Here is a 26790-nt window from a genome sequence, read left to right as displayed (position 1 = left end):
GAGGATTCAGTAAAGAATATAAAAGAGCTACACCAACTGGCAAGTCCTATTATTATGAAAGAGAAGTGTGGTACAGGACCTGTCAAGATTCAACCCAAGATAACAGTGCTATGTGGAGAAAGAATCTAGCCCCGGCTCTGCCACTAACCTCCCCACCACCATAGGCCTCAGCTTTCCTCATCTGTCCAATTAGTGGCTTGGAACCAGAAAGGCCAGAAGCCCTTCCTGCGCTGATATTTTATTTGTAAGTCCCCTTTAAATCCAACTGCCAGTAACTAGCACGTGGCTCCCACCCCCAGACTGCTTCTTCATTCCTAACCTTTACCTTGGCAGATGAAATATAAGATTCATCAACCACATTTGACAGCCCATGGCAGGTTTCCTGTTTTCCATCGTCCCTCTGCAGGTCACAGACACACAGAACCCAGCCGTGGCAGGCTCAGCCAGGGTCCGGGGCTGCTAACAACGGCTACATTCCTCCCCCAGGGCCAAGGGAAATCCTGAGCACAGGCCAGGGTTGTTTGGTTTTGAGATGTGCTGGGATGAAAGGCACCCTGGAAGTGGAAGGTTCGGTCATTCATTAATTAATTATATCTATAATTGAGGGTTTGTTCTTAAGAGCGAGTCCTTTGAAAGTACTTTCCTTCAAACAGTGACTGCCACAAAGGCATCAGATATTCACCACCTTCTCGGCTGCCTCAGCACAGCGAGCTTTATTCTGGGACCTGAGATCCTGTTCTGAGCTGGTTTTCCCTTCTCGAGGCTCGCTCACCCTCCCTTTAGAGGTGGGGCTTATTGGGGATGGAAAAAGGTGTGTATATCTCTGTTGTTTAATGTCTGGTTTTTTGTTGTTGTTGTTGTTGTTTTGGTTTTTTATTTTTTATTTTTATTTTTTAAGGAAATCTATACTACACCGAATATGCTTTCTTTTGGGTGGACTTTAACCTAACCCTTTCCAGGTAAATGAACAATGGAAAAACTTCACGGCAAGATTAGAAAGATACCTGAGCCTAATACCCGCCTGATGTCGTGGGCCACGCCTCCGGGTTACCAGGGGAAGGGAGGAAGCAAACTGTCATATTGATGTGGCTCTAAACAACAACAGTGTGCGAAGGCCCAGGGGCACTTTGGGATTGACCAAGAGGAAACACAAGTTGCACAATGATACGATCTTGTTGGTACAATTGTCAGAGAAGGGAACTCCCACAGCAAAGGCCATAAAACCATCCAGGGCAGTCTAGGGCGGCTCAGTTCTGCGGTGCCAGGGAGTGGAGCAGAGCTCAGCCCCGTCCCAAACACAGATGGGACCATGAACTCCGGACACAGCTTCAGCCAGACCCCCTCGGCCTCCTTCCATGGTGCTGGAGGTGGCTGGGGCCGGCCCAGGAGCTTCCCCCGGGCTCCCACCGTCCATGGCGGTGCGGGGGGAGCCCGCATCTCCCTGTCCTTCACCACGCGGAGCTGCCCACCCGCTGGAGGGTCTTGGGGTTCTGGAAGAAGCAGCCCCCTCCTAGGCGGAAATGGGAAGGCCACCATGCAGAATCTCAACAACCGCCTGGCCTCCTACCTGGAGAAGGTTCGCGCCCTGGAGGAGGCCAACATGAAGCTGGAAAGCCGCATCCTGAAATGGCACCAGCAGAGAGATCCCAGCAGTAAGAAAGATTATTCCCAGTACGAGGAAAACATCACACACCTGCAGGAGCAGGTAAGATGCTGGGTGACCCTGGAGCTCCAGATGGGGCTGCTTTGCCGGGGGACCCTGGGGAGGAAAAATCAGTCCAGAAGACAATTTCCAGGAAAATGGCAACAGCGCTTGAAGTAATTGTGCACAAAGGTTTTGGGGGATGTTTTCTTATTATACCTTAAATTTGGAGTTGGAAATGTCTGTTTTGTATAATTAGTCTTCTGTCCATGGATAATGTAGAAAAAGAAGGCAGCAAAAATGATACAAGTGCTACAGACTATTTCCAAAAAATGGTCTGTTTCTCACACATCAAAAACATCTTTAAAATGTGAGGCAACCAGCTGCTGTTTAGTGTCGCTTGTGACCCAACGATGTCACAGAAATGATAAGGGCTGGTATTCATGCTGCATGCTCAGTGTACCAGGCATAAGAGAGTGTTTACTTTCTCATTACCTCAGTTCTGCTCCACCTCAAAGTTTTTTGAACAATGTGGTTATCCATTGACAAAAGGCTGTTGTACTATTTTGAAGATTACGCCTAAAAGTTGTCATCACACCAGCATATAGGTCATCATGACATCCCTAGATATTTCCGTTTGTGGGTTGCTTGCAGTAAAGTTGCTCACAGTTCTGAGGATGGCATATTGCTAGAACCAATAATAATAAAATGAGCATAATTTTTAGAATCTGAGAGTTGAGATGGCTATAAAGACCTTCTTCAAAAAAAAAGAACTCTTTAACAAAACCTCAAAAAAGCTAAGCACATACCTTCTGGGATGTCTCATAACATTAGCTAGAAGTAGAAGGAATCCAATCATCTCATAGGTTATTTTTTAAAGCTAACTAACTCCCCTCTTATATAAAGCAGTCCCAGAAAATTCCCTGTAAGACCATGATTTAACCTCCCCTAGAAAGGGTATCACAAGTTTCCAATATTTATACATATTATTTCACAACGCTCAGTCATCCTTGCTTGAATGTAGGAAAGACCAGTCAAGATAATACAAATCTGTTCTTGTAATGAACCCTAATTATTGAATAATCAACCTGATAACTGACTGTCATTACCTTAACTATATAGTGCATGGTTGTTTTTATGAAAAAAAAACAAGGTGACTCAACAGTCCTCATCATGTTTTTTTGTTTAATAAAGTTGCTTTGGTTGTAGAAAGGAAGAATTGAAGATTTTTGCAAATGGAGAGCAAAGGGAGACCATGACTCCCAAAAGAAATTCAAGGTTAGAACCAGTCAAATAATTTATGAGCTAGCAGAAGAGATTTTAAAAAAAGAAAGGGAGGAAAGGGAGGGAAATGTTTACTGAGCACTTATTATGTACCTAGGCATCCTGCTGGATATTTAATACACATGTCAACACCATCCAAGAGTTTTCTGCAATGATGGAAATGTTCCATATTATTTTATTTGATTCTGCAAGAACCCTGTAAGGAAATGGAAGCTTGGAAAAAAGTGAAATAGCCATCCAAAGCCATCAATAAGAAGCAGAGGTGGGATTCTAACTCAGGTCTGTTTCCAGTAGCCTCATAAATTTCACTACAGTGTAGTGCTGCCTAGCCCACCTCATACAATAATGACAGTATGAATAAAGATAATGCATTATACTTGCATCATTAACCACACAACACATACTTCATACACATTGTCTCATTTAATCCTCACAACTGTGTGGAGCAGGTATTTGTATTCTCAACTTATAGATAAGGAGACTGAGACCTAATCGTTGTCTAAATCCTTTGGAACAGAATTGAGAAAAGTGAGTAGGTGCAATGGGGGATGTGGGGAGCAACCGGCCCACCCTTCAGACGACCTGGAATTCTGGGTTCTGAGATTGAATAGGAAACTTCTTTGGCTTTGAATTTCACTCTTTTCTGGATTTTTACCTCTAACATTGTGTTTTATCTACACTTGAAGAAAGCAACTCTTTAAAGTTGAGGTTGTCTATCTACCCCAACCTCCCTCATTTGAAGACGAGAAAACAGAGGTGCAAGGAGGTCCCACAATTACCTGGGGCTTATCCTTCCTGGACCTTGGTGAAATGCTCTGAGTGGATACAGCTCTCCCGCATCCTCACTTTAGGTATATTAAATGTCACTTAAAAAGCTGATAACAAGTTGAGTTTAAAATTAATTCAATCCTTTTGAAATCCAGAATTGGACATAGTCATAGGAGTATCATAAATAAAACACCTTGAATGATTCTCAATCAGATGATATTTGGCATTTTGGTTTACAGTCAAACATTCTATTTTCCTCTCCCTGGTAGGAGATCAAACATCCTGAAGCAACAATGCTGCACGAATATGCCAACTTGCTTTTAAAAGAACTAACTGAGGGCCTTCAGGAGAATCTGGGTGATTAATTACAACACTCAGTAAAAAACCTATGCCTCATATATTATTTCTCAGCCCATCTTCATCCACTTATTACCATGAAGATTGTCTCAGAAATGATGGTTATATCATAATTCTGTACTAAGTAAGCATGAATAATGGGAAATAGTTTTAAATGTGCTCTATATCAAGCACATTTCAGAATTCACATTTGTGTGCTATGAGAATGATAGCTGGGGGAATCAGACACTTGAGGTGGATTTTGCAATGGATAAATTACCAATTTAACTCAGAAAAGCTAAATAAGCCCATAGACAGTATTTTTGATTTTCTGATTCTCTGGATGTAGATTAACACCTCATAGTGTGTATCAAATAGAAAACCTCAGTGCACAAGTAAGTAAGGCTTACCCCACAATGGTCCCCAGGCTCTTTGGGATAGAGCTACTTTTCATTTTGCAGGAGCTTACATAATGCAAAAAATAAGGGGTCTGGAGGGAGAAGTATTGGTAAGAATGCCCCTAAGCAGCACTGTGGAGAGGAGACAAGGAAATACCTAAAAGTGTCCTTTTTTATAGCAAGGGAAGAGGCCATAGTACCATTTGGAATCCCACAAGGGGAAAAAGAATGAGGCAGGAGCAGCCAGCCTGGCTATGTCCCACCGTGAACAGCAAAAGTCTGAGCAGGCATCTCAGCATATAGAACCTGGGGATGTTCACAGTGTAGTTATTGACTCTACAAAAGTGCTAGATTTTTAAAAAGAAAAGTGTATTATTTACTTTTTTCTGAACTAATTCAGTTTTGACCAATTTTTCACTGTCTATAATATGCCAATAATATGCTATTTGACATTATTTGACATACTCTCTTCTAATTCTCATAACTCTTTGATGAAGTAACTATTATTATTGCTATTTTATGGATGAATAAACTGAGACTCAGCCAAGCTCACTCAGCCAATCTCACCCAGCCAGTAAGTGTGGAGCAGGATCCCAGGCCCTGCTCTTTGAGTTCCAGACCCAGCATTCGTGCCATCTCTAAATCCTGCTATTGTGCATTCATGATACCAAATTCCATGGGATCAGTGGAGCTTTAAATAGGACCAGACTTTTAAAAGGTGCCTTTGTATTGAAGTATAGCTTTGTCCTAAGAAAATGCTTTCTAAATAAAGGAATGAGCTATGTAAATATAATGGGAATTACCCAGAATTCTCTGACTCCAACTAAATTACAGAAATTTAAAGCTAAGACCTCTAAAGTCCTCTTTCTCTAGTACAGACTCCTTATTTGACAACGGATGAAACTGAGGCCTGGAGAGTAGAGTGATGCAGCCTGATGCATCCACATGGATGGTCAAGAACAGAGCCAGAACCAAAGAAAAGCTCCAAGTTTCTAGTCCAGCACAACACTTGGTGTAAAAGCATTATTACACTTTTGACAACAAGACATCTCCTACCCTAAAGACAGTGACATACATCAAACGTGCGCTATTTCTCTGGCTATAACATACATACAAGTGTTTACAAATCATAAATGTATACACAATTGCTTGAGTAAGTGCTTTCAATACTATTTTTCTTTTTAAAGTAAAAAAAAATTATACGAACATCTAGCGAAAGTCTTTAACTGGAGGCTTCACCACTACTAAAGCGTATTAAGCATTTTCCTTAGATGGTAAGGAATTATTTCAGTTAATATTTTAATAGCTACAATGAGCACATTCTCATCACAGAATAAGTTGTAATGACATAAACACACCTACAAGTTACGTGTATGGCTATAGTCACTTAGGGCAAAAAAAAAAAATGTGTTCTGTGATGACTATTACAAAATACATTGAATATTAGTGTTAGCTTTGCTCAGTAACACTGATTAGAAACATGAATGCTATCACAAGTAAGAATTATGTTCACCTAAAATAATAATTTTTGTATTTTTGGAGGGCTGAACTAATTAAAAGTAATGGCAAAAATCACTTTTTCACCAACCTAATACAATAAGAAAAGGATCAGAACCTAAAGTCCTTTTAACATCTTCAGCTGTGAATGAGCTTAATTAAGCAAAATGCTATGACATGTCCATAACCTAAAAAGTTAGAGGGCATTTTGAACAATTACCGTCCTTCCCCTTCCTATATCATTCTTTCAGCAGTTTCATCAATCCAAGTGTGTCAAAACTCAACGTAAAAAGAAAAAAGGCAGTAACACTGACTGCAGATCATATTCTTACTTTAAAATCATTCTGCTTTGCACCTACTGTGTGCTCACTAAGCATTTACTGATTCGGTTATTCATTGTTCCACTGCCAGAACAAGAAGTTGTCTGTACTAACAAGTCAAATATTCAGGAAGCTAGAGGACAGACATGCAGCGATCATGTGTGGGTGTGTCCAAGTGAGATAAACTTTTGTGCATGTTTTACAGATAGTGGATGGTAAGATGACCAACGCTCAGATTATTCTTCTCATTGACAATGCCAGGATGGCAGTGGATGACTTCAACCTCAAGTAAGTTCCTTCTTCACAGTGTTGTTCGGGTTTTTGTTTGTTTGCTTTACAAAAGGAAAACTCGGCGGGGCGCAGTGGCTCACACCTGTAATCCCAGCACTTTGGGAGGCCGAGGCGGGTGGATCACGAGGTCAAGAGATGGAGACCATCCTGGCCAATATGGTGAAACCCCATCTCTACTAAAAATACAAAAATTAGTTGGGCATGGTGGCACATGCCTGTAGTCCCAGCTACTCGGGAGGCTGAGGCAGGAGAATCACTTGAACCCAGGAGGCGGAGGTTGCAGTGAGCCAAGATCACGCCACTAACACTCCAGCCTGGCAACAGAGTGAGACTCCATCTCAAAAAAAAAAAAAAAAAAAGGAAAACTCATCTTGCCATTACCCGCATCTAAAATCTTATAATGAAAAGGCATAGCAACGGCAAATGCACTGTGTGTTGCTTGAATGAACCTCAGTTTAAATAAACCAAATATAAAGCACATGTTATAGAATGGGGAAATAATCAAGAATTAGATTACATTAAAGAATCAGATTATATTAAAGGGTTGTTATTAATGTTTAGGTGTAGTGTTATGTCTATTTTATTTATTTATTTATTTATTTATTTATTTATTTTTGAGATGGAGTCTCACTCTGTTGCCAGGCTGGAGTGTAGTGGCTTGATCTCAGCTCACTGCAACCTCTGCCTTCCAGGTTCAAGCAATTCTCCTGCCTCAGGCTCCCAATTAGCTGGGACTATAGGTGCACACCACCATGCCCAGCTAATTTTTGCATTTTTAGTAGAGACAGGGTTTCACCACGTTGGTCAAGATGGTCTCAATCTCTTGCCCTCATGATCCGCCCGCCTCAGCCTCCCAAAGTACTGGGATTACAGGTGTGAGCCACCGTGCCCGGCCAGTTTATTTTAAAATATATTTTTCTTAAAAGATGCATCCTGAAGTATTTAGTCTTAAAATGTCATCACGTCTATAATCTGCTTTAAAATACTTCAGCAATGAAATAGGTGAAGCAAATATGGCAAAACATTCATGGTTGCTAAATATAGGTGATGGGTATATGACTGTTTATTATCCTATTCTCCCTACTCAATTTAAAAGTTGACATTGAGTCACCATCATGGAAAAGTGTAGCATGAAACTGACATACAAAAGATATCCTATATGTATTCATTTGCTCTCTTTAAACCTAAAAAGTAAAAGACTCATCTCTAAATGAAAATGAATCATTTCAAAAACCACAGCCTTCCAACAACGAGTGCACTCTTCTCTTCCTTCTCACCAAAGGTATGAAAATGAACACTCCTTTAAGAAAGACTTGGAAATTGAAGTCGAGGGCCTCCGAAGGACCTTAGACAACCTGACCATTGTCACAACAGACCTAGAACAGGAGGTAGAGGGAATGAGGAAAGAGCTCATTCTCATGAAGAAGCGCCATGAACAGGTACGACTCCCCAGGAACACCTGCTAATGAGCACAGCTCTTAGCCTGCACATCTCAGACTGATTCGACAGCTACAGAAGAAACCATCACCTGGATGCTAATCCCCTTGTCCTTCACCCTAAATAGTCATTAGAAAAACATATAAATATCTAATGTTCCTAATTTCAAGGTTAGCTAGTCACATGTCAAATACAACAACCAAAATGCAATCATAATTAATGATGAATTGGTCAGCAGTTTGTTAACACACAATGTTTACCAAGATGTGCTTGTTAATGTTACTATAAGAATCAATGTGTGAGACTGGACTTCCATGATTGGCCCAATGTTCAGCAAATTAGGGGACAATATAATGAAGAGAGTCTGCTACCAACCAAGATAAGTGTGATGTGGGGCAAAAATAAAGAATCCTAATTTCCAGAAGCATTTAATTGACTTTTAGAGTTACCATCCATCGCAAGTCCTTGAGACTCTGATAAAATGATAGAAAAACAGTTCCCATTTTAGGAAAACAAAATTGCTTCTCAACATCAAAGAGCCCAGTTTCTGAATAGATGGTTAGACAACAATTGTTAATTAAACCTTTCCTGTGGCTGCTTGGTTTTCATGAAATCCTATGGGCGTCAGCCCTACAGGGTCACAAGGCACTGACGAGATTTTGAAAGCCTCTACACCTTCTTTCTGCCGTTTGCCTCTTGAACTGCTTCCCAAAAGCTTTGGCCTATAGCCTGGAAGGTTCAGCTGCTTAACTATGTTGTCACTTCACCAATCCACGTCTGCTGAACAGGACTTTGCACACTATGGAAGCGTAATTCTTTCTGAAATATTTTCAACCACGGATCAAGTCAGTAATCATGGAGGCTATTTGATTACCTGCCTTATAATATTCTTTTTTTTTTTTTTTTTTTTTTTTGAGACAGGGTCTTGCTCTGTCACCCAGGCTGGAGTGCAGTGGCGCAATCTTGGCTCCACTGCAGCCTCCACCTCCCAGGTTCAAGCAATTCTCCTGTCTCAGCCTCCCAAGTAGCTGGGATTACAGGTGTTTTCTACCACACCCAGCTAAATTTTTGTATTTTTAGTAGAGACAGGGTTTCTCCATGCTGGTCAGGTTGGTCTCAAAGACATTCTTTATTTTATAAAATTATTAGAGAAAAAAGTATACAATGTTTTATTATCAACAAGTAATATTTGAGAAACCAAACCAGTGACAGTGGAGCAACCACATAATTGGAATGTTTAAAAGATCTATTTACCACTGCCAATCAACATGGCAATCCAGCCTTCTGATTGTCAATGCCAGTTCATTTCCTTTCTCTGTTATTAAACAGGAAATGGAGAAGCATCATGTGCCAAGTGACTTCAGTGTCAATGTGAAGGTGGACACAGGTCCCAGGGAAGATCTGATTAAGGTCCTGGAGGATATGAGACAAGAATATGAGCTTATAATAAAGAAGAAGCATCGAGACTTGGACATTTGGTATAAAGAACAGGTAAAAGAAAGATGCACAAACTTCCCAAAGGTTGCATTTCCATGAGGTCCCAATGCTGACGCCTTCGCCTTGCTTGGTCCCACAGTCTGCAGCCATGTCCCAGGAGGCAGCCAGTCCAGCCCCTGTGCAGAGCAGACAAGGTGACATCCACGAGCTGAAGCGCACATTCCAGGCCCTGGAGATTGATCTGCAGGCACAGTACAGCACGGTGAGTCGAGGCTAGGAAAACCCTGGGTCCCACACCACCTCCTCCACAAAGCCTTCTGAGACCCCTTTCCCAGACTCTGGCCCTCAACTCCCTTGGGACACCTCTCACTTTCCACTTTCCATCCAAATTGTTTATGATGAGAACCATAATAAAGGGCTACCATGTATTGAGTGTCCAGATGGTGCCAGGCGTTGTGCTAAGTAGTTCATGATAATAAATGCCATTAATCCTTACAGTAACCTTTCCAGATAGGTCTTAGTGTCCCCATTTTAGAAATGAAGAAACCAAAACTCCAACAGTAAAATAAATTGGCCAAGGTCACACAGCTAGTAAGTGACTGGTGGTGAAACCATGTGATTTATTTGGAGGAGGGGGGATTCCAGACCCCCATAATTTCTATCAGTGCCCTCTCCACTTACAACCAGGCTACCCCCCTCAAACTCCAATGTAGAGAAATTCCAGTGCCAATATGGTAGGTGGCAGATCCAGGCCTGGCTAACTCCAAAGCACTGCCCTATTCATTTATGTATGTGTCTTATCACCCAGAAAACTCTAAGTTCTTGTGTCCAAGTCATTTCTATCATCTTCACAGTTTAGAAAAATGCTTAGCATGTGTCATAAGCACTCAAAATTTATGAAGGTCTATCATTTGATTCCCAGTATTCCCTATTGAGTCTTCTAATCATTCATCCATATAATTGCCAAGTGCGATTCTACCCTCAGTCTTGAGAGGCAATGATTTGTTCGTTTACGTTGCAGGTGCGCTTGGGTAAATGACTGCTGTGTTTTATGCATCTGTGATGGTGAACAGACACTGCAAATGTGCACTGTAGAGATCATGAATACAAAAATAATTATAGTGCAACTTTCAAAACATTTTAACATACAGTATTTCACAACGGCCCTGTGAAACAGGCGAGGCATGTATACCCATTTTCATGCATTCTACTATCTGACACCAATCCTTAGCAGAGTATTTTTTTAATGAAGGAGTTTATATTCTAGTAGGAGTGACAGATAATAAATGGGCAAATCATCAAAATATATGTTAGATGGAGAAAATTGCTACAGAGATGAAGCAGAGGAGGAGGGCAGACGCACCAGGGTGAAGAGCTGCTATCTTAAACAAGGTGGTCAGGAAAGGTTTTCCTGTTAGAGTGGCAGTGAGCAAAGAGGTAAGGGGGTGCTTGATGTAGTAATGGTACGTGTTCCAGGAGGAGGGAACAGCAAGTGCAAAAGTGGCAAGGCACAAGTGTGTCTGATGAGTTGGAGGAGCAGCAGGGAAGTCCATGTGGCTACAGTGAGTGAAAGAAGGGAAGAAGAAAGGAGAGAAGAGGAGGGGAAGGGAGGGGAAGAGGGAGGAAAAGAGGGTGAGGCTGTGGGGTCCCAACAGAGCCAGACAGTGTAGGGCTTTGTAGGCTACCTTGGAGGGGGCTCAAGAGGAACAGCAGGCATAGAAAACTCTTTGAGGAGCTTTGCTGTAGCTGAAGGAGAGAAGAGAAATTGGATGATAGCTGAAGGTAGATATGGGTTTAAGAAAGATACATTTTAAGGTGGGAGAAATTATTCTATTTGAAGCTGGTGGGAATAATCCAGAGAGAACGTTGATAATGCAAGAAGGCCGGCAACTGCCGAGATGACTGGAGCACAGACAGCTCACGCAAAAGAACAGAGGGAAGCCAGCACCTGGACGCAGATTCAAGCATGTGCCTGGGAGCAATGTAGGGAGCAGTGGGCGGTCTCTCCCAATTGCTTTCATTTCATCAACGAAATTAGGAAGCAAGGCCATGGACTCCAAGGAAGGATGGCAAGGACAGAGGAGAAGGAACAAAATAACACCCTGGGAGAGTAGGAGACTGGCTGACCAGGGAAATGTGCTTTAACCGCCAGGCAGCATGAACGGCCCCCTGAAAATTAGCAGCCACGATAAAGGGAGAGTATCCAGCACACTTATGAGATTCTCTTTAAGATTAAAATTATGCACTTCAGAAAAGCAGGTGTTACATGCAAACAGAACTGGGACTTGAATTCAATCCTCCATATTCTAGCCCAGAGACTTCATATGGCAGCTGTTAGAATTTCCTCAAAAAATGACATTTTTTTTTTACCATCGTCATAATCAAAAAGCATTGCTTGAGACTAGGGTTGCCAGATTTACCAAATTAAAACATAGGACACTCAGTTTAGTTGGAATTTCAAATAAAAAGCAATTTTTTTTTGCATGTCCCATGCAATACTGGAGCAATATTTTGGACATAGTTACACTAAAAAATTACTCATTACTCATGTGAAATTCAAATTTAACTAGATGTTCTCTATTTTATCTGGCATCCCTAATTGAGACCCTTCTCCGAAGATATAAAGAGATAGCAGTCCCAGTTGCTGTCGCTCTTTGGGAGTTTTCAGTCTGGTCAAAGATAAAATGAAACGAGTTAAAAAACAGTTCAGAGCAAAGCAATGGACCTCAAAAGTCCTAACGCTGCTCAACTCCTGACTGCCTAAGTCCCAAACCTGTAAGTCAGCCTACTTCTCATCTTGGTGTCCTCAGCAGCTACCAAGACACCTAGCCAACTGGTCGACATCTGCTAAGTACTCAACAATCACCTGTTATTGACTCAATCAAGCCATCAGTTAATTAACAAAAGATTATTTCCTCTTTCAGAAATCTGCTTTGGAAAACATGTTATCCGAGACCCAGTCTCGGTACTCCTGCAAGCTCCAGGACATGCAAGAGATCATCTCCCACTATGAGGAAGAACTGATGCAGCTACGCCACGACCTGGAGCGGCAGAACAATGAATACCAAGTGCTGCTGGGCATCAAAACCCACCTGGAGAAGGAAATCACCACGTACCGACGGCTCCTGGAGGGAGAGAGCGAAGGGTAAGGCAAAGGCTGGCACAAGAGGAGCATGCGAGGGGCATCCAACTCCTGTGGGTATATGTGTGCATCTTTGGGTTCTGTTAGCAAGAGTCACTCTGGCAAAAGAAAAGTTGTGTTGAGCTACTCCAGAAGATACCTATAGCCGGTTGTATTTCACTAAGCAGCAAGTATAATTAATCAAATAATACTCACAGGACACTAAGATTTGCAGTCAGAAGAGTTAAAGTCTCTAGAAGGAAACAATTCAAAAGGATTTGGCCACTGTGTTTCCCAGTAGAAATGCACACAATTTTGGCTCCAAAAAAAAGAAGGCAGGGGGAATGTGTTAGTCTACCAGCAAAAAAAAAAAAAAAAAAAAAGATGCATATGAGATAGAGATGTCTAGACTTTCAATCTGATATTTCTGGCCACCCCAGGAAATAACAACAGCTGGCCATATAAAGGGCATATATATTCTATGATCCGAAAGGAAGGGATAGAAGTTTTATAAAAATACATAAATAAAACATCACCAGACCAAACTCTGAACAGCCTGAGATGCTCAGGGGTCTCAGGCTTGAGGCCCAGACCCTGGCAGGGATCCTAGAGAAAACCAAGCTTGCAGCTGAAAGGAGGGGATGGTTGGTGGACTTCCCCTGACCCCAGGGTTAGCAGGAGGCGGTACCCAAGGCCTTCTGCATCCAGACGAGTTCTCCCATGAACCCATGACCTTGAGTCTACTAAGCTTAGACAATTATCCTCATTAAAGAGCTGAGGATTTACAAGCAAGCAAAGGAAGTTAGTTCATCCTGAGAAGTCATTATGATTGTTGCTAATACTAAAGTGAGCTTTAACCTTTATCACTTTTATAGGACATGGGAAGAATCAAAGTCGAGCATGAAAGGTAAAAAAATTTCCTTCATTGTTTGAATCTCTGTTTTTAAGGAATTAGCATGGTTATCCATTTTGTAGTAGTCATAATCCTTAGTGTACTCCCAAATGTCCTGGGTTCAAAATTTATTTCACTCCCAAACGGTCAGGAATTTTCAATTAACAAATTAGCTAATACAAAATGATATAAGGTCTCATTATTGTCCTCAATATATATAAAAGCAACCAGTAAAGAAAATTAAAATGATAATTAATAGTATTATGTCTCCATTAAGTAATGGAGTCGGTTTACTAAACCTCTAGAAAACTAAGAGGCAATGATTTCATGATTTCATTTCTCAGATGATTCTGTTGAACACTCGTGTTCCATGAGATTTGAATAATGTATTATGAACACTGTGTTCTATGGCCAGATAAGGTTAGAAATACTGTGTGCCATGATCCTCTTCTTGAACAGTGCTATTGCAGTTCAGTATGTTAAAGATGGAACAGGTACTGCTTTGAAGGAGAAAAGGAACAAGAAAGAGGAAGAAACAACAAAAGTTTAACTTTGTTTAGCCCAGTATTCCCAAACATCTTTGACCTGGAAACACGCTTTCTCAGATTACCTTTAATATTTCACAGAAAAGTTCCAGGAGACTGTAGGCTGGGACAAGTGGCACTTTCTGATTAGTTTGTGATAAACCTATTCTAAGGCATTGGAGATTCAAAGAATCAGTTGGAGTAATCATCACAGAACAGCTGGTCTAACTGCTACCCATCTACAAAATAAGACAAAGGTCTTTTAGCCTCTCTTCACACGTGTCTTAGGATGGGGAACATACTTGATGGGATGATCCCAATGGAGAGGTTTTAGTTCAACAGAATTCTCCCTTGTAAATTTATTAATGATTTCAATTCTTCCCTATGGTCTAGAATTGGTTTATTGATGTTTCAACAGGCACTTATTCAAATAAGTTATATATTTGAAAACAGCCATGGTAAGCATCCTTGGCTTCTCATCCGTTCCTCATGTGGCATGCCTTCTAGACTTTAAAATGAGGCACCCCGAATAGCACTAAGTGCTCTGTAAGCTCAAGGAATCTGTGCAGTGCTACAAAGCCCACAGGCAGAGAAAGAACTCCTCAAGTGCTTGTGGTCAGAGACTAGGTTCCATATGAGGCACACCTATGATGAAGGTCTTCACCTCCAGAAGGTGACACTGTTCAGAGATCCTCATTTCCTGGAGAGTGGGAGAAAATCCCTCCTTTGGGAAATCCCTTTTCCCTGCAGCAGAGCCTGCCTCATTGCTTAGTGATCATTTGGAAGGCACTGAGAGCCTTCAGGGGCTGACAGCAGAGAACTGAAAATGAGTACAGTTCAGATGGTGGAAGAAGCATGGCAGTGACATCTTCCGTGCTCTTTTTCTCAGCGTCTGCAACTCCAAAGATCAAGGCCATAACCCAGGAGACCATCAACGGAAGATTAGTTCTTTGTCAAGTGAATGAAATCCAAAAGCATGCATGAGACCAATGAAAGCTTCCGCCTGTTGTAAAATCTATTTTCCCCCAAGGAAAGTCCTTGCGCAGACACCAATGAGTGAGTTCTAAAAGATACCCTTGGAGTTATCAGACTCAGAAACTTTTATTTTTTTTTTTCTGTAACAATCTCACCAGACTTCTCATAATGCTCTTAATATATTGCACTTTTCGAATCAAAGTGCGAGTTTATGAGGATAAAGCTCTACTTTCCTACTACAGCCTTCAGATTCTCATCATTGTGCATCTATTTTGTAGCCAATAAAACTCCACACTAGCTGCGTGTCTTTTTTTAATATCATAAGGCAAGACAGCACCTCAGGGTTTCATCCTAACAAGGATTTCTCAGAACATTGTCCATGGAAGATCCAGAGAAATCTCCAGACATCAGACATGTTCACGGCAGCCAGACATTGGGCAGAATTGTCACCCTGTAGCCAGGCAACCTAGGCATGAGTCATAGGTCATGAGGCTCTCCACAATCCACACTTCTGCCAGTAAGAATGGAAGGGAGGAAACAGAGAAAGGGAGGCCCAGAAAGCCTCACTGGGAGTGTGAGATGACCAAAAAGTATGCTATCTCACTTTTAAAAAGGAAAAAAACTGAAGGGCCTAAAAGAGTAACTCTCTTTTAGGCTACTCTAAGCTACAAAAGGAGATTAAGGGAAAAAAAATCTCATTACAGACAGATACTAAGGCTCTAAAAGGGGAAGTAACTCATCCAAAATCCAAATTGCAAATATCAGGATCCAGAGTATCATGCCATATTAGTCTGTTCTCATGCTCGGGTATAAAGACATACCCGAGACTGGGTAATTTATAAAGGAATGAGGTTTAATTGACTCTCATGTGGACCTGGCTGGGAAGGCCTCACAATCATGATGGAGGGCAAAGGGGAAGCAAGACACGTCTTACATGGCAGCAGGCAAGAGTGCTTGTGCAGGGGAACTCCCCTTTATAAAACCATCAGATCTCAGCCGGGCACAGTGGCTCACACCTGTAATCCCAGCACTTTGGGAGGCCGAGGTGGGTGGATCACCTGAGGTCAGGAGTTCGAGACCAGCCTGGCCAATATGGTGAAACCCCATCTCTACTAAAATAGAAAAATTAGCTGGGCATGGTGGTGGGTGCTTGTAATGCCAGCTACTTGGGAGGCTGAGATAGGAGAATTGCTTGAACCCAGGAGGCTTAGGTTGCAGTGAGCCAAGATCGCACCACTGCACTCCAGCCTGGGTGACAAGAGTGAGACTCCGTCTCAAAAAAAAAAAAAACCATCAGATCTTGTGAGACTTATTCACTATCAGGAGACCAGCACATGGGAAAGACCCACCCCTATGATTCAATTACCTCCCACCAGGTCCCTCCCACAACACATAGGAATTATGGGAGCTGCAATTCAAGATGACAATTGGGTGGGGACACAGCAAAACCACATCACATGCTGAGCTGTAGCAGGTGAGTAAACCACTGAGACTACGAACCTCTGTCCTCTGAAGAACATGCCATTTTCTCAAATTCTAGGAGTGTGGGCCACTGTTCTGAGGTTGCTGCAGAGGAGCACTGCTGGAGAAAAGGAAGGGGGAAATCCACATATCCACTAAGACATCGTCAGAATACTGCACATGGAATTATAGGATATTAACAATTTAAGAGACTGTAGACACAGGATAGTCAAAATCTCCCATTTTACAGACAAATCAACGGAGGCCCACAGCAGTGAAGACATTTACCCAGACACTCACTGGATCAGTGCAGCTGGATCTAGATCCAGGTCTCTTGACTCATTTCACAGCTGTTAAACCAAAAATGGGTATGATTTAGTCCCACTGTCATCTGATCCATTGGCAATGCCCTGCATATTTTTTTGTCTCCATGTTTAATACTCTTTTGTAAAGGGTAGCTTTTGATATTTCCTGAACTGAGCATCTGTTAAAATTGGATTCATCTTCTCTTTAAGGCAACAATTGGTGTTTCTGATCTTTAATGCCAAAAAAAAAAGAAAAGAAAAAGAAAAAAAAAATGAAAACAGAATAACCACACCCTAGCAAAAGTGTACTACTGGTTTAACTAAAATACATCAACTCTCTGATGTAAAATTAATAATTTATCTTTACTATTTCAAAGAGACTCAAAAATAACCAGTACACAAACATCTTCACTAAGTTTTCTTTGTGCAGCATTTGTATGTGGTGACTTTTTTTTTTTTTTTTTTTTTGAGACGGAGTCTTGCTCTGTCACCCAAGCTGGAGTGCAATGGCGCCATCTCAGTTCACTGCAACCTCCGCCTTCCGGGCTCAAGCAATTCTACTGCCTCAGCCTCCCAAGTAGGTGGGATTACAGGTGCCCACCACTGTGCCTATCCAATTTTTGTATTTTTTAGTAGAGACGGGGTTTCACCATGTTGGTCAGGCTGGTCTCACACTCCTGACTTCAGGTGATCCACCCATCTCGGCCTCCCAAAGTGCTGGGATTACAGGCGTCAGCCACCGCACCTGGCCGTATATGGTGACTTTTGATGTTATTTGAGTCAAGAATGGATTCATATAAGACTTTATTAGGTTCTCTTTTTCTATTTCATTTTACTAGGAGAACTTCTTTACGTTACTAGATATTGTAGTCTCCAAGCAGATCTAAAAATGATTTTTTTTCTCTACTTTAGCACCAACTCATTCTGCTGTTTTGGACATTATCTCTTTCCTGAAATCTAGAAAATGTGCATAAAATATACATATTTTTCTCAAGGTGAATTTTTTAATACTGCTAGAAAAATCTTTTGAGGAATATCTAAAAATAATATGACAAGCTGAAAAGAAAGTTATAATACCAGATCTAGAAAACAATCACAAACCTTCCATTTACAATCATAGTTTATATATGATTTGGTAATGTAAATCATAACATATGAATAATTTTTCATGCAAGGACCTAAAATATCTGTAATGCCTTATTAATTTTCACTGTATCAATTAAGGTGACCAATTCATCCCAGTGTGCCCAGAAACTCATTAGTCCCAGGAAAACTGGGGTGGCTGATCACCCTATCAATAAATTGCCTCTGTTTCACTAAGGAGAGGAAAGAAGAGAGAAATGAAATCATTTGCCTGAATAAAGAGACAATTGCATGATTTTTGGCTCTAGGTAACACAGAATAATCTTTCCCCACACTTAAATCAGCGTAAAAATGTTTCAAAATGCCCGTTACAAACCAATTAATGCCTATGCATTCAGGTGAATTACCAACCAAAGAAATTTTTGTTTGTATTTGAATTTGACCAACATACACCCAACCCACATAAAGGAGGTGGCAATAAGTTCTATTGTTTTCATTCCAGAAACACTTTGAATAAATAGCAATTATCATTCCACAACCCAAAATCCAACCAAACAAATCGATGGCTAATCCAGAGAAGTATAATGTATTACTTTGGAATTTAGGATTCATGTTAACATCTTTGCCCACAGTGTCATAAAATGGTGGAGTGGATGGATAGATAGATTCATCTAATATTGTTAATCCAATCAAATGTACACCTTTATAGACTCATGTCTTCACTATTATTTTTACACACCTACCCTGCTGTTGATGTGTAAATCGGGAACTAAACATAAAAATTCATTTTTAAGGAATGTAGCAACAGTATGTGGAGGGAAGAGGTCATAAAGTCTAGCAGGGAGTAAGGACTTAAATTCTGGCAGCAAAAGGTGGGGAACAGAAGGAGACCCAAGGACGTTTCTTTAGTGCAGGGGTTTTCAAACTTGGCTCACATCAGGATCACCTGGAGAGGGTGAGAAAATTCTAATGCCCAGGCCACATTCTAGAATAATTAAATCAAGACTTTTGGCCAAGCGTGGTGGCTCACCCCTGTAATCCCAACATTTTGGGAGGCTGAAGTGGGCAGATCACTTGAGATCAGGAGCACAAGACCAGCCTGGCCAATATGATGAAACCCCATCTCCACCAAAAATACAAAAATTACCCGGTGTGGTGGCAGGCATCTGTAATCCCAGCTACTCAGGAGGCTGAGGCACGAAACTCACTTAAACCCAGGAGGCAGAGGTTGCAGTGAGCCGAGATTGCAAGATTGCAAGATCGTACCACTGCACTCCAGCCTGGGCAACAGAGCCAGATTCTGTATTTAAAAAAAAAAAAAAAGGACTTGTGGAGGTTGGGACCCAGTCATCAATTTGTTTTAAAGAGTCCCAAATAATTATAATGTACAGCCAAGTTTATGAACCTACTTTAGTACCTTCAGGTGAGTGTTTTTTAATCTGTTTGTATGTTCCCCATATTACTAATTTTTCAATACCCCCAAAAGGAATTAAGGACAACTAATAAAAAACAAAAAAAAAGGACGTAATTCCCAAGCACTTGTGATAGAGTTTCATTTTATGGAATTGTAGAGAACTGCTTCCAGGAAACACAGCTGAATTAAAACTTAGAACTGAGACAAATACTTCACTTAGAAAAGTATTTTAGTGGCCAGGCACAGTGGCACACACCTGTGGTCCCAGCACTTTGGGAGGCTGAGGCAGGAGGTTCACTTCAGGCCAGGAGTTTGAGACTAGCCTAGGCAACATAATGAGACTTCGTCTATACAAAGTTTAAAAACTCACCATTGCAGAGGCATGCACCTGTGGTCCCAGCTACTCGGGAGCCAAGGCAGGAGGATGACTTGAGCCCAGGAGTTCCAGGCTGCAGTGAGTTTTGATCACAACACCGTACTTCAGCTGAGCAACAGAGCAAGATCTGTCTGGAAAAAAAAGACAAGAAAATCAGAAAAGTATTTTACAAAATTCTGCAAGCATACTTCCACCTAAGTCTAGCAAAATTCTTCCAGGTACTTAATCAAATATTTTTCCAAAGTGTTAGGCTCCTGTAGTAAGTTTCTCTTATGGAAATTTGCTGTGTTATTTTAGACTCCTCGTTTCTTTTACCTCTTAGATTTTTGTCAAAGCAAAGTAAAATAGTAATGTATGCAAATAAGAGACCCATCAAGAAAACATCTCTAAGCCAAATGACTAAAAAATTAATTTAAGGAACAAAGAAGCAATTTTTTTCCTTAAAGAAATATCAGGTTATTTTAATATTTCCCAAATGCACATTTGATATTTCTCTAAATAGTTAATTAGGGCATTACATGTAATTTCAAATCAAAAATATCAGCATTAAAAGTAAACATAGAAATCAACTGATTGAAGCTTCTTATTTGAGAGATAAGGAAGCAAAAGACTAGAAAAGTTATCCAAGCCCTCCTGGGACTCAGGTCTCATTCCTATCCATTCCAGCATCTTCAACATATGAAAACATCAGAATTGAAGAAAGCATACTGTATTTTTTAATTCATAGCAAATTAAAAATAACAATTATAAATGTATGAACTACTGAAAAGCCAAAATAACTTATGCACTCTCTAAGCTGGAACCAATATGAAAGAATGTCCATAATTATAAGAAAAAAGTAAGCCAGAGGTATGTACGAAAGATTGGATTTTTCTTTACAGATAGCTGTAAGTGGGTTACTTAACACAGACTACAGACTACATTTAGACATTTAGTGCTTAGAGACTTCTTCTTTTCCTTTTCCTTTTTTTTTTTTTTTTTTTTTTGAACAGGGCCTCCCTCATTCTGTCACCCAGGCTGGAGGGCAGGGGCATGATCCCAGCTCACTGCAGCCTCAACCTCGCAGTCTCAATCCATCTTCCCACCTCGCCCTCCCAAGTAGCTAGGACTACAGACACACACCATCATGCCTGGCTAATTTTTGTATTTTTTGTAGAGACAGGGTTTTACCACATTGCCTAGGCTGGTCTTGAACTCCTGGGCTCAAGCAACCCGCCCACCTTGGCCTCCCAAAGTGCTGGGATTACAGGCGTGAGCCACCGCACTTGGCCTAGCTTAGAGATTTTGAATAGTTTACTTTGTGTGAAATAATACAGCGTGCCATTTCTTTGGGATAAAATAACATATTTCTAAGAATACCTTTCATGGACATGAAGCAATTCGTACCATAGTTTCACATATACCTATTTGGTCTTGCACAACAGAAAACAGATAGTAAATAATACCATTATTTATAATGGTAAATTTAAAAATTTATAAATGTATATTTAAACTTCTCATTTAAATAATGGTTTTATTTTCTGGGTATGCTGTAGGTATTGGTGGCCCCAGTGAATCCATGCCTCCAGCAGTCATGCCTTTCTCTAGTGCCTCCCACATTGACACTGGGCTTGGACATGAGACTTGATTTGGCCAATGGAATACCAACAAGCTTGACACAAGCAGAGGCTTACTAAATGCTTTCACATTGGGGGTTATCTTCTTGGAATGCCCTATAGGCAGCCAGCTACCTTGTGAGAAGTTCAATTACCCTGAGACACCGTACTGTGAGGAAGTCTAAGCTAGCCTCTTGGAGAGCCCACACCAAGGAAAGCTGAGGAATCCAGGCAACAGCCGTAACTGAGGCTCCAGGCATATGACTGAGTCAAGCCATTCCAGCCAGTTTCCAGACATTCAGGACAGTACCACTGCCCCCAGGCATCACAGAGTAGAAACAGGCCATCCCCACTATTCTGAATCCAAAATTCTGGCCCACAGAATAATTGTGAACAAATACAATGGTGGTTGTTTTAAGCCAGTAAGTTTTGGGGTCGTTTTTCATGCCGCAATAGGCAAGTGAAACAGAGTATTTTAAACATAAGATTCTGTTATTTGCTCAGCAACAATAGCTGATTTAAGGCGAACTAGTTCATTTGCATCCCACCAAACTTTTGACCAGCATACTAGTCATTTTAACACTGACGTGGACCTCTAATGAAAGTCCTGGTCTAATAACAATAGATGAAGCATCAAAACTTTCAAGAGAAAAGCCAAGGTCTACCCTCTTCAGAGATGGTAGAGAGTAAAGCCATTGCACATGATGTTCACAGCTCTCCTCTCTGCTCCTTCCCAAGTGGGCCCAAGCAGGGTAGCTCCAACCTGGAGTCAGGGCATCCCCTGCTCCTCACTTAAGCATGCTGGGATGCCCAAGGAAATTATTTTTCTTATCGTTGAGTTTCAATTCCTTTTGACTCTCTCTTTTAGTTCCTCATTCCAGGGACATTAACAATTTCTCTACAAACATTTATGCCTACAGTATCACACGAACCAACAGTTTCACTGAAAGATCTCTTTTCAACATAGTTAAGCAATGTTCTCCTTCACCAAGAAACTATAAGTCATTTACAAATTAAGGTGATCATAATTATTACATAGCTTCTAGTCATAATATTTAAAAGTCATTAAGAGTATAATTCATTTATTCTAGCCATGATTCTTCACAATACTATACTCTAAATGCTATACTTTTATACAGCCTTTAATCAATAAATACTTTTCAGATTTTTGATGTTTACATATCACCTGAAGTATTTTGTTGGTTATTTCCCTATGGTAACAACATTGGTTTTCTGAATGACTACATGCCTACTTTCATTCCCATATGTGACTCATTCCCATCTCATCTATTCTATTACAACATCTACATCTACGTGTCGCCATCTCTCTGAAGAGGGTTAGAGTTTCTAAAATATACTGGAGGTGAGATCATGCAAAAAGGAAAAGACAGTACTTCTCACATACCTAACAATCTGATGATCTAATCATACTCAGAAGTTTTACCTTGAACTTTGTGTGTGTGTGTGTGTGTGTGTGTGTGTGTGTATGTGTGTAACTATTTCAGTACATGGGTCGTCCTACTCACCCAAACTTCCTTTTGAAATTTAAATGGGAATTCATCTAATAAAATTATGAGCCATCTAATAGAAACTACAAGTCAATTTTTGCTAATTCCGTGGTATGCATAAGCAACATAGCATGTATGCATGTGACATACATACACATGTACCAGAAGTTTTTAAATAACAACTTTCCTTGACTGAGCTTTACATTCACAATCTCATTTAACATTTATCAAAACCCTGTGGCATATCATTATCTTTATTTTATGATTGGGGAAACTGAGGCTCAAATGGACTGCATTAACTTGCCTGTGGTCATACAGCTATAAAATGGTGGAAACAGAATTTGTACCCAGTATATTTACTCTTTGTGCCACACAAGTCAAAAATGCTTGCAAGAGAGTTATGTAAAATCTGAATATGGGCAACACATTTTGATGAGCCCTTGCCGATGGCTTTTATCTAGGTAAGAGCCCAGGGATGAGAAATCTGGATTTTCTGTTTGAAAATCAGAACTCATATTTTTCAGAGGCAATTGGTAGTTTGACATCATTTACCTGGTACTAGAACAAGATCCATGAGTCAGAAACAGACACTCAGGACCAAAGGACAGGTTTTTATGGCCAAAAGCTACCTTCTCATTAATCAAACCACAACGCATCCACTGATTTCACACAGAGGTGTATTCTTAACTTGTTTTAGCCTAAAACCAATCAGCATCAGGGACAATGATTGCTTCCCTGAGAGCTTAGCAAGTTCCAAACCTGGAGGACCTCAGACCCCAACCTGTCCAGTTAGACTCCACACTCACTCCTGTTTTCTATTAAAATTTTCTTTCCCCACACACTCACAGATTATGATAGGACAAGAAAGACAAAGAGAGGGTAGTAATAATAGACAGGCCACAGACACACCCAATACCATCAACAGTCATCAGCTGAAAATATTTTATCCAGAGATTCATCACAAAAAAAATATTGTGAAAATGTTCATGTATCATCCCCAGCACCCTGGGAAGCAGTAGTTTCAGGTCACCACCCAGTCCCAAGCCTTATATGTCAGTACTTCCGAAATCTTAATGTGCATACTTATCATACGGGGATCTTGTTAAAATGCAGATTCTGATCTAATTGTTCTAGGTTGAGGCCCGAGATTTTGGACATCTAACAAGCTCCCAGAGGATGCTGAGGCTGCTGATCCAAGAGTCGCAAGATTACGGGTGATTTCGATCAATTGGCGATTCGATGCATTCCCCACAGTGAGTGGGGATAAACCACTCACTGGTTTATAGTCGTGTCTATAAACCAATCTCAACAGGTCCTCTATCGACTGAACAGGATAAACAACACAGCAGGAAAGGTGGCATTGTTAGAATCCCATTAGCACAGTCTTGCTCCAAGCAAGCTAAACCTGCAAGAGCACTAAGTCAGGCCTGGAAGGAAGATGTTTCTTAGGTTCTCACCAAGAACAGAAGACAGAATGAAGTCTAGAAATTAAGATTGATCACTTTGTCCCAAATTTTTCCTGGACTCCATGCATAGTACAAGCCATGAGAGGTTCACAAATCAGATTCATGGGAGAGGATGGAAAACACTTGTCCAGGATTGTCTATTGTGTTAACTAAGGAGCACTAAAAAATATACCTCTATATTTATGTATAAGTGAGTATTCACTTATAAAAATCTTTCTAAATTCTCTTCAAGGGCCATTTCTTTCTTCAGTGAACCAAATGATGGCTGAAGTTTTAAGAATAAAAACAACGGCCGGGCGCAGTGGCTCACGCCTGTAATCCCAGCACTTTGGGAAGCCGAGGCGGGTGGATCATGAGGTCATAAGATCGAGACCATCCTGGCTAACACGGTGAAACCCCGTCTCTACTAAAAATACAAAAAATTAGCCAGGCGTGGTGGTGGGTGCCTGTAGTCCCAGCTACTCGGGAGGCTGAGGCAGGAGAATGGCGTGAACCCGGGAGGCGGAGCTTGCAGTGAGCTGAGATTGCGCCACTGCACTCCAGCCTGGGTGACACAGCGAGACTCCGTCTGAAAAAAAACAAAAAAAAAAGAATAAAAACAACATTAACTCTAACTGTGAAATTGCATCCTATTCCATACTAAATTAAATCAGCTTAGACGGGCTGCTTTCATTTGTGTTATGGATGTCATTATTCTTTGTTTTCAAGAAATTTGTATTGGAATGGATGGAGTTGGAATAAAGAACCAGTGAAGAAGTGGTCATTAAATACCTGCTTCCTGCCTACTGCAGTGTGAGTCACTATTAGGAAGACAAAATAAGGAAGCTAGAACTTCAGGGAAGGAAATTAAAATATACAAAACAGTCCCTTTGCCCAACTGCAATTCCTGTCAAACATAATCATGGTAAGTAATCCTAATAATTATTACCCTTGCTTGTATCATGATAAGGAAATTGATTTGAACTGGGAAACAGAAAGAAAACATGTCTCTTCAGTAAAGCTGTTTCCACCCTCCCACACTCAACAAAAGGTTCATAAAGCCACCCGTAACTCTTATGCCCTGTTCCACCAAGTCAACTCCTGTGACTGGCCTCACACCCTTCTCAAGTATCCAAGGCCTTCCCCGGTGTGGTCTCAGCTTGTTTTTCCAGAGGGCGGCCATCATTACCTGAATGGCAGGTTTGCTACGCAAGCGCCTTAATGTGGGGCTTTGTAGACATCACACCTGGGCTGTCATTAGTGTCGTCTGAAAATAATAATCAGCCAGCAGACCAAAGAAGGGCATTCCAAGAAAATTCACTACTACCAGTGTTTGGGAAAACCAGGGAATATCTAATTTATGTATTTTTAGTTAATCAAAGAAAGAGCTAACTTACACACATCACACAAGGATAAGTCACCCCAAAGTTTATTTATAACTACACCTGGCTACGGTGCTAAGAGTTGGGAGAGGCTGTGCACTTGTAGTTGGCAGCCCTGAGGAAGGAGGTAGCATCTCTAATCATTACCATATGGACAGGAGGCTGAGCCAGTGGTAGGAGATCTTATTGTGGGAACATGGCTTTTTATATTTCTCTCTCAGTCTCCTATTCTCCTCCTACAATGTTAGGTGCTTGGAAGTTTCCAGAAGAGGCCTTTCTACAGGAGACAAGACATTCCCTGTCTCTCTCCTCGTCCACACCTCAAGTGTGGATCCACCAAAGGTCAATAGGGCCCTAGGGAGGAGATGACAGCACGCAAGGCTTCTCTCTTCCATCCACCCACACTGTCTCTCAGTCAGCCAGACATCAGAGTCGCCAAGATCAGGCCCTGTCTTAGACCATACTGTGGCTGTCTTAGCACAGCAGATATCCACAGCCGGCCCCTCTCCATCACATGAAGCAGAAGGAAGAAATAAGTCCCCTTGTGACAAGAAGCACCTGCCTGCTATATGTTTTTACAGCAAACAAAGGTTAAAACTACATCCTTCAGAGAGGAACCCCTGAGTTTTCAGGCGACTGGTGAAGGGGTTCTGGGAGCCTACACCTCTGAGCAAGCCAGAGACCCATCCTAGGGGGTCAGAGACTGAGCAGGCTGGGCAAGAGGAACCCAGACACCTGCAGGTAGGGGGTCATGGTGGGTAGAGTCTGCGGCTGGGGGTTCAAGGCTTTGATCTATTTCCAGTATCTTTATCTTCATAGTATCTGATCCTCCCTGTTTTGCCCCACCAGACGTGAGTAAGGAGGATAATTCATAGCCAACTCCAATAATTCTTTATAATAAAACTTTATAAGTGGTATATGCTACTCTTTATTTATTTATTTATTTGTTTGAGACAGAGTTTTGCTCTGTCGCCAGGCTAGAGTGCAGTGGCACGATCTCGGCTCGCTGCAACCTCTGCCTCCCAGGTTCAAGCAATTCTCCTGCCTCAGCCTCACGAGTAGCTGGGACTACAGGCACATGCCACCATGCCCAGCTAATTTTTGTATCTTTAGTAGAGAGGGGTTTCACCATGTAGGCCGGGATGGTCTCGATCTCTTGACCCCGTGATCCGCCCGCCTCGGCCTCCCCAAAGTGTTGGGATCACAGCCATGAGACACCACGCCTGGCCTGTGCTACTCTTAAAGGATCCAAAGGATATCTAGGAGGGATTCATGTGCTCGTTTGGGTCCCACACTAGA

At 41.4% G+C, this 26790-nt stretch overlaps 1 protein-coding gene and 2 long non-coding RNA genes across 9 annotated transcripts; 2 read left to right on the top strand and 1 right to left on the bottom strand.

The window, feature by feature from the left end:
- Positions 1–269: 269 nt before the first annotated feature.
- Positions 270–15915, top strand: KRT23 (keratin 23). 7 transcript variants are annotated; one of them, XM_024235256.3, is made up of 9 exons: positions 270–567; positions 960–1705; positions 6451–6533; positions 7819–7975; positions 9303–9464; positions 9550–9672; positions 12335–12555; positions 13407–13438; positions 14837–15915. In XM_024235256.3, the coding sequence occupies exons 2-9, from the start codon at positions 1310–1312 to the stop codon at positions 14929–14931; spliced, it is 1269 nt and encodes a 422-aa protein (XP_024091024.2). In that variant the 5' UTR covers positions 270–567; positions 960–1309; the 3' UTR covers positions 14932–15915. The 7 variants fall into 7 exon arrangements, with proteins under 7 accessions (XP_024091024.2, XP_054402347.2, XP_054402348.2 ...); XM_054546373.2 differs by having other exon boundaries at positions 308–811; XM_054546374.2 differs by having other exon boundaries at positions 309–811; positions 899–1705.
- Positions 9569–19692, bottom strand: LOC134760490 (uncharacterized). Its single transcript, XR_010137989.1, has 3 exons — positions 19556–19692; positions 16423–16504; positions 9569–9651 (listed from the first exon to the last, which is right to left on the bottom strand). It is a non-coding gene; the product is annotated as an uncharacterized LOC134760490 (long non-coding RNA).
- Positions 19693–23903: 4211 nt separating this feature from the next.
- On the top strand, positions 23904–26408 carry LOC129054935 (uncharacterized). Its single transcript, XR_008519562.2, has 2 exons — positions 23904–25034; positions 25740–26408. It is a non-coding gene; the product is annotated as an uncharacterized LOC129054935 (long non-coding RNA).
- Positions 26409–26790: the final 382 nt, after the last annotated feature.

This window comes from Pongo abelii, chromosome 19 (assembly GCF_028885655.2).
Source record: "Pongo abelii isolate AG06213 chromosome 19, NHGRI_mPonAbe1-v2.0_pri, whole genome shotgun sequence".
Classification (NCBI taxonomy): Eukaryota; Metazoa; Chordata; class Mammalia; order Primates; family Hominidae; genus Pongo; species Pongo abelii.
Note: the sequence above shows the minus strand (reverse complement) of the source record. Positions and strands in the feature narration are given on the sequence as shown.

Excerpts from the sequence above, each read along its gene's own strand:
- KRT23 (XM_024235256.3), top strand. The coding sequence starts at position 1,310 with ATGAACTCCGGACACAGCTTCAGCCAGACCCCCTCGGCCTCCTTCCAT. Across the intron at positions 12,556-13,406 it reads CTGGAGGGAGAGAGCGAAGG|GACATGGGAAGAATCAAAGT; the intron begins GTAAGGCAAAGG and ends TCACTTTTATAG. Across the intron at positions 13,439-14,836 it reads ATCAAAGTCGAGCATGAAAG|CGTCTGCAACTCCAAAGATC; the intron begins GTAAAAAAATTT and ends TCTTTTTCTCAG.